The following is an 8,675-nucleotide window of genomic DNA, read 5'->3' on the forward strand; positions in this document are numbered from 1 at the left end:
AATACACGTTCCAGAACCGATCTAATATCCCATTTTTGCACTAGTGATATATATATATATATATATATATATATATATATATATATATATATATATATATAAATGACAACGGGAATCTCTTCCGATTGATTTGATCGCTAAATTTAAAGGAGGGACTAACGTAGATTGAAAAAAATTACAACAAAAAGTTAAGAGAACCAAAACAAAAATAAGCAATTTAAACCAAAAGGTTTCAAGCTTTATTCAATTCCATAAAATAATCAACTCAAAATTTTGTATAAAAAAAGAAAATTAGTGTGATACAAATAAAAACAAATATCACTTTTCAATTGAGATTTGTCATTTTAGTGTGAGTTGTTGTACACGAATAAAACAGTATTTCTGTAAAAAAAAAAAAAATTGTATGATGAAAAAAATAGAAGAAGAAATTTGAGTGTGAATTGTTGTAACTTGAAATTGACATTTGGCATTTTATGTAATCTCTTCGTGCTTTTGTGTATTAGTACTAATCTTTGTGAAGGTTACAAGCTAGCTTCATATCTGGCTTTTGATAACATCATGCACTTCAATTTTCAGTGTCACTGCTAACAAAAAAGAGATGATCACCATCTCGAATGACACTAATATCATCTATCTCTGCATTCTCTATGGTAATTACTTTCGTAAGCTTCGAGACTCCAAATTTTTCTCCTGCAATTTCACAAGTTCAAAGTCATCACAATCACAAAAATAACAGAAAAACATATACTATTATGTTGACAACTATGGTATTTGTCTTGAAATTGTTTTAGTCAGATAGACATAAGAGATTAAGGTATATGTTAGAAGTGGGTTTTAAGTCTAACTTAACCCCACACAAGTCCCAGGGCCATAATCTGACTCTGATACTATGTTAGAAAGTAAGCTTTAAGTCTAACTCAGCCTCATAAAATCAGTTTATAAGGTGAAGTTTGCACCTCACTTATATATTGTGAATTAGTTTTATCTCTAGTCGAGAGACTTCCAACAGTATTTGACACCTGTTTTACCTGCAATGTGAAACAGCTCTTGTAATGAATCTGGTAGCATTATCAACTTGCCATGTTCCTGTAAGCTGGTTCTGTGTTTGCTTAGAAAGTGGATGACAACTCTCTTTTTGAAGAATCTATCTGTTTCTCTCTCAGTTCTGTTGTTAGAAGCACTTGAACAAGAGTTTGAGTATCTTTTTCCTAAAGGGTAGTTTAAAGGGATTTCTGGCTGCAAAAAGTCTATAATATGTTCATCTAATATCTTCCTATTTTCATGGTTCACTGCAAGCTCACAAAGGCTCTTGTTTTGTTTCTGATCTACAACAGACTTCTGTTTCCATCTTATAGGGCCTTGGCTCTTCTCATTTTCATCCATTTCATCATGATCTTTATGAAAAGTAGCATCAAAATCTCTCTTTCCATCCTCAGGAATATGCAATCTGGTTTCACCATGGGAATTACTTGCAGATGAATCAGGAACACTTGCTTCTGTGTTATCCATATCATGCATTTGGGGTTCCCTTTGTGAATATTCAAAATCCAAACCTTCATGCCCCTTTAGCCTCTGCCAAAATCAACACCAAAAATCTTGTTAGCATCGTGATAGTAGTAAACTGGTTAGGGTGATCGTGTGCAGTGACAGATCTACGATCTTAAGTTAGTGAAAACAAGTTAAGTGATGTAATTGTATACTCTCAACTATACACATGTCTATCATAGAACAGAGTCTAACAGGTTCAAATATATAAGATTAGGAAAATAAAATATTTTTTTTTTTCGGATACTTAGTAATAATTTTAACAAAACCATATGTATGCGACTGACTAGGTTCGTCACTGGTTGTGTGATGAATGAAAATGAAATTTTGTGATGTTGTTATTACCATGAAGAGATTTTTCATTATGATTTGTGCAGCATCTGGGTATGCCTGTAAGGAGTTCATTAAGGAACTTCTGCTGAGTCTTAGAATCTGAGAAAGTTCAGTGGTCCGAACAGTGAAAGGCTGTGGTCTACAGTACAACACTCCAATCTCTCCAAATATGTCCTCTGCAATAGCCTTATTCAGAACCTGAAATTGAATAACATATCATCTATTAGGTTCAGTAGTTTCACGGTGCATTAAAAGCATAAAGAAAAGAAGAAAAAATTGAATGCTTGAATGTTACTTATCACATACTTCCTCATTGCCATCAACATAGCGAATGATATCCTGCAACAAATAGTCAAATTGGAAGCAAATTTTGTCAGTTATGGAGCATTCTTTGAGATTCATTTTAGTATTTTATTACTCATAGTTTAGCTTACTCACCACTGCCCCTGAAACCAGTATGTAGAGGTCTGTGGGAGACTCATTTTGGAGTATCACATCTTCCTTTGGTGGGAAATACACAGCTTCCATCTCAGTAACCTATTCAAACAAAACTTCCATCAGATACAAAATTGACTTATAAGATAAAGTTTGCATTATAAGATATACAGCAAATCTATCTTATCTTTAATCAATGTATATCTCTCACGTCGAAACAGGTGACACGATATAAATCTCACTAAAATAAGTTCTAGATGATTATCGTTTTAAGAGTACACTTTAATCTAATTCAACCTTATAAAACATGACTTGTAAGATGAAGTTTACACACACTTATATACTATAAATTTGTTTTTATGTTAAAAAATAACTTAAGTCAACTTCACAAAATCGACTTCACATCCATTTATACACTTTAAATTGACTTTATCTCTGATCGACGTAAGACTTTCGACTGTTCAATAAAAAGGAGATTAGAATTACCAGTTGGAAAAGAAAATCATGTGATACTCCTTGGAAGAGGTAGAGTCTCTGCAGAACAGGGAAAAAGAGATGGTGTGCAATGCTTGCACGGATTGCTTTTGGCATGCCACTCAGTGTCTCTTGCTGCTTCACTCCTTCTGTTTTGAACTTCAAACACAAGTGTGACAACATCTGTTCCTGTATGTGATGTGGCAGATGGTTTCTTGATGCAAATTCAGAAGCTGCTCTCACTGTGTCCCTCTGCAACAAAAAAAAAAAAAAAACATCATCATTCTCTTTCTTAGAAGCACCAAATTAACACACTTCCACATATTTCCTAGGTTTTTTTCACAGACTCTTCAAAACTTGTTAGTTCTATTATTCATATAACAGTTTTTACATCAGAATATCTATCATATCAGACATATATATATATATATATATATATATATATATATATATATATATATATATATATATATATATATATATATATATATATATATATATATATATATATCTTTGTTCTTCAAAACTTCTGCAAAAAAAATTATATAAACATAATTTCTATGTTTTATTTTTCAACAAAGAATTGTAAAGGTGAAGAAGATATGCACCAGCAGACACATGTATGTGAGTAAGGTATGTGGTTGAGCCACGTGTCTCTACTCAAATATTTTTTCTCATTTTCTAAATATGTCTGCAATCACTACACGACAATATATATATATATATATATATATATATATATATATATATATATATATATATATATATATTCTTACAGATTCTTACAGAGAAGGTTTTCACATGCATCTTTGAAATACTGCAGAGCTTGTTGTAGGATCAGCATCTAAATGCATGGTTTGGTGATAAGATACTTTTAGAGGGATATTAGAGCCACAAGATACTTTATGTGGAATTTGTGGTAAGATTGTGTGGAATTTTTGGGTAAAGATTATGATGTGGAATTTAAATATAAGAAATTGTGTAACTCCCCATCATTGAATAAAGTATTTAAGAAAATCTATGGCATGGAAGTATATAATAAATTTATATATATCATTATGTAATATAAAGTTTGATCATTTTATAATAGTTTGTGATTTGATTACAGAATAAAAGAGACCAAACATTAAATTAATTCACATGTGTGAAATTATAAGAAAACAATTAATGTTGAACTAATCCTTCAAAATTATTTTTTATCACATGTTTTAATCATTTTTGTGTTTTGGTATTTATTTTTAACTCTTTTTTTCCCTCACACTATCAAAAGATATTGGTGGGCGAATAAACATCGAAGGTTTGATGCTGAAAGTACTCGTGTTGAACACTTATTAAGGAATATTTATTAATTATTAAAAAAATTGTAGATTAAATAATTCTATTCCTTTCCTTATCTTCTACAACATTTTTTTTTATCTGTTTCTTTAAAGGGTATTCGAGGTCACTTTGTTAATATTTTTCCAAAATTTAGATGTCAGAATCAAAAACCTTTCGACTTTTGTTAAAGTACCAGTTAAGTGCATGATGATTAAGACTTGGGATTTATTCTAATTCATGCTCTACAAATTAAAGTAACACTTAAGTTTCAGTGTTAGACAAAAAAAAAAGGTTAAGTTATGGAATAATCTATTTATTCTTTTATATATTTTTCTTCTTTTAGTATTTATAAACAACTTTATTTGAACAGATTCAATGTGATTAAAAGGAAGGACAACCTAAAATAATTATGAGCATTAGATAAGTATTTGAAAAATTATTCAAAGTATTTGTAATTGAATAATCATTTAACGAATAAGAATGAAAAGTAAAAGAAAAAAAGAAAATGAAAAGGACTTTACTGGTAAAAACAATTTGTATTAAAAATGTTTAATACTTTTTTTTAATATCATTTTGAAACATCTTAAACCTTCTCGATTTATTCTGATATTCTAAAAAGAAGTCAATATAGTTTTTCTCGTAAATAAGATAAAATGATAGTAAAAATATCACACCAATCATGTAATATATATAAAAAATATTAATAATTAAATTTTAAAAATTTTCTCATATCATCAAAATTTCTCTTACAATTAGAAGTGACCTTTTAAGTGACTTTTCGCTTTTTTTATATTTTAAAATCATTTAAAAAATATCATCTCAAATCATAAATAAATTTAGTTGTTAAAATATTGTTGTTCATAAACGTTCATATAAGTAGCAGAAGTTTGAGAAAACTTACAAAGTTTCTGGTGCGGCTTGTCCAATGGACAACTAAGTTTGTCATGTTTCCGATGATGTATGAAGTTAATCCCAAGTTCAACAAAATGTAGAAGATGAAAAACAGCATCTCCCTTGGGTTTGCAGCATGCAAATCTCCATAACCAGTGGTTGTAAGTGTGACAATGGACCAATACAAGGAAGTCACGTATCTGTCCCACAGACTCTCTTCTTTGAAATTTGGGAACACAGAACCAATCCATGTTAATTTTGGATCAGGATACCTATCTGCTATCAGATAGTTGAAGCACCCAGCACAGTGCGCCACAAACAATGTCACCTGAAGTTTCATAAAAAAAAAAAAGTAATATCAGAATATAAATATTAATACAGTCAAACTGTTTTGATTTATTTTTAAAGTTTAAAAATTAAAAAATATATTAAATAATATATCTTACCTTTTCAGAAGTACACTGATAAAAAGATATATTTAACCTAAATATATTTACAGAGTCAAGTTTTCGCATGCAAGGATAAATATTTAAGGTTAAAATTTCTGTCAGAATCACAGTTTTTTTTCTGTAGGTTGTGTATTGAATGTCACTATCTTTCAAATTTTGACATTCTTGTATTGGTAAAAACTGGGAAGAGAGAGAAACAAGCTTCACTTTAATTAATGTGGCATAACACAGACAGCTGCATAGAGAACCATATTTACTCATCCAACTGTTTGTTTTGTGTGCCACAGCAATAAATGTCATGAATGCATCTTGTTTTGGTCACAGGAAACGAGTTCAGGTTCTTTATTGAATTTATGACATTATATTTCTTTTATGTACCTTTGAAATATACTAAGAAAATACAATAAAGAAACAGTAACATAAAAACTTAACAGAGAATATAAATTCAAATTTGATTTGGTTTTTGTACGTAATATATCATAGGTTTTAGAGGCTTACAGCGATGAGTTTGGAACACCTGGTCCAGAAGTAATTGAAGCGAATGTCCTTCTCAAGTCTGAAGGAAATAAGAGGAGAAAATAAAAATAAGGTTTTTTCAGTTTGTTAAGTGTTTGAAAACTATGAAGTTGAATACGTAACATAATGTTGGACCTTGCAAACAGAGAACTGACACGTCTGAGGCGCCACAACCTAAGCATGTTCAGAATTTTGAACCCAATTTCACTTTTGTGATCAGTGAATAGGAGGCTGATGGATTCAAATGGTGCAGTCGAACACACATCGAAGATGAACCAGGTGGATATGTACCTACATGTGTTGCAGAAGAACTACATGATGTAAGAAAAGCTTTTGAAATTCATTAGCCTCAGAGTAGTGAAGAGAATGCAGAGAGGGTGTATTGTACCTTAATGCAATTTTCTTTGGATTATCAACGAGAAGGTAGGAATGGTTATCGAGATAAGCAACAAAGAAGGTGAGAACGATGTCAATGGCAAAGAAGGCATTGACGATGTTGTCTATGATGAACAGTGTGTCTTGCTTTTGAGGGAGAAAGGCAAACTCAAATGGGCAAATCCATGCAGAGTAAACAACAAGGACAATCAGCAGCATCTCCCATGCCCTGCAACAATACCGTGTGAGAAGAAGAAAGAAACACCACCACAGTTACATTTTGAATCTTGTAGTATACATCGACTAAAAATAAGACCAATTTATAATGTATAAGTGTGTATAAATTTTATCTTATAAACCAATATTGTAAGGTTGAGTTGGGCTTAAAATCCATTCTCTTGACAGATTATTAGAAGTCTCACATCGAAGGTCAATTTACAATATATATATAAGTAGGTGCAATCCTCAACTTATGATTTTGTGGGGTTGAATTAGACTTAAAATCCATTTATAAGACAGATACATAAAGACAAATAAGACGGTAAAAGAACATCATCATTCATCATTCATCACCTGTAACGTGGATCGAAAGGGGAAACTGTGCATCTTCTAAGCCTTGTTTCTTGGTTGATTCTGGCTCCAAGGGATGGCAAGAGGTCATTGGACAGAAAGCTGCTATATGGAAGACTTGCCATTTGAAACTCGTCAACACAGAATCTCTTGAAGAACTTTTTGCCAGTGTAAAATGGCATGGTGATGAGTTTGAATAATTCCAAGGCAAAAGAAGAAACAGCAGAAGAAGTTGGTGGTGGTGGTGGTCTTGGTCTTGGTATTGGTGCTGGTGCAAACCCTTGTGGGGGTTGAATTGAATTGCCCCTGTAAGTGAGTGACCACATTTATAGTGTGATTGCTTTGACTCAAACGCGTTGGTTTCAGAATTTGGACCTCTTTTCCCCTACCTTTCTGTTGAGATGCCTGTGACATGGATTAAAGGAATAAGTTAAGATTATGGCCAAGTTTGGAGGAAAAGATAGCAAAAGTTGTGATAAAACTGAGAGGGTAAAATCAATAATGTTCCATCTTCTGTTGACAAATAAACTTTTGACAAAAATAGAAGAACCCAAACATATCTTTCTGAATTGTTGCAGATAATTCCGTGTGTGAATTGTGTCTACACCAAACTTTTTACCCATCAAATAATAATAATAATTACCACTCAAGTGATGCTATAGTTATGTATAAACTAAGGTTGTTTCCTTTAAATACAACGGAAAACGGAATGATTGGTGACTTCAAATCTACTGAGATAGTATTGCGTTAAGTGTATTTAAATTATACTTAAAAAATATATATGGGTTATTAGGAATATCACAATAATTTTATTTCAAATTCATTCATAAACTAAAGAGGTATAGTAAAATTGGTAAAGCGTGAAGATTGTATCATAAACTAAGCATAAACTAAGGAGCCATAGTAAAATGGGTAAAGCATGAAGATTCTGTATAAAGAGTAACAGATTCTTTATTAATTTTTTTGTATTGTTGTGTGCTGAATATTAAAAATACATTATGTTAATATTTTAAATATCTTTTAAATATATTTTAAAACGTTAAAATAAATAGTATAAAAAAATTCAGCAAAAAAGTCTAAATTCAATGAATCATGAATGAAAAAAAAAATGAGATTCTTTATAGTTGATTTAAAAAGACTTTCATTCTATTTAATGTTCTTTCATCTACTAAATTTCCATTTTATTTAAAAATAAATAAAATTTAAAATAAAGTAATAACTTCAATCGTGGAACCAATGAAAAAAGAATGAAATATACATTACCCGATTGAGGATGAAGCTCTGGAGAAGGGAGAGAAGAGAAAAGTGTAGTTGCATGAAAGTGTTGAGGGCGAAAGAGAAGTTCATTAACAAAGACTCCCAATTGCTTTAATAACTATTTAATAACTATGATAAAGATAAGTAAATGAGTATAAGATTTTGAGTCTATTATCAAACTAAATAAAGATAAATATTTTTGGTTTAATAGATATTTGGTTAGATTAGCAATCAATTAATCATTAACTTAACATCTGTACTATTATATACAGGATTCTATTTATTTTTTTACATATTTGTTTTTCATATTTTACCTTCTAAATAACTGTTTTTTAAATTAAAATAATGATTTTATCAATTTTATTTTTTAAGTAACTGTTTCTTGAAATTGATATTTATTATTTGACGATTTATTTAAAATTAACAATTTTTTTAAATTAAAATAATTATTTATGACAAAATTGTAAAAATAATTTAATTTTTAATTATAATAGTAATAATTTTATTATTTTT

The 8,675-nt window shown here is 30.2% G+C and overlaps 1 protein-coding gene across 1 annotated transcript; it reads right to left on the minus strand.

The window, feature by feature from the left end:
• Positions 1–323: 323 nt before the first annotated feature.
• On the minus strand, positions 324–7,259 carry LOC114168892 (potassium channel KAT1-like). The gene is made up of 11 exons (XM_028053861.1): positions 6,909–7,259; positions 6,349–6,564; positions 6,096–6,251; positions 5,943–6,000; positions 5,006–5,323; positions 2,800–3,039; positions 2,317–2,415; positions 2,185–2,217; positions 1,891–2,076; positions 1,029–1,572; positions 324–690 (listed from the first exon to the last, which is right to left on the minus strand). The coding sequence occupies exons 1-11, from the start codon at positions 7,229–7,231 to the stop codon at positions 566–568; spliced, it is 2,298 nt and encodes a 765-aa protein (XP_027909662.1). The 5' UTR covers positions 7,232–7,259; the 3' UTR covers positions 324–565.
• Between the last annotated feature and the right edge of the window lie 1,416 nt (positions 7,260–8,675).

Source organism: Vigna unguiculata, chromosome 11 (assembly GCF_004118075.2).
Source record: "Vigna unguiculata cultivar IT97K-499-35 chromosome 11, ASM411807v1, whole genome shotgun sequence".
In the NCBI taxonomy this organism is placed as follows: Eukaryota; Viridiplantae; Streptophyta; class Magnoliopsida; order Fabales; family Fabaceae; genus Vigna; species Vigna unguiculata.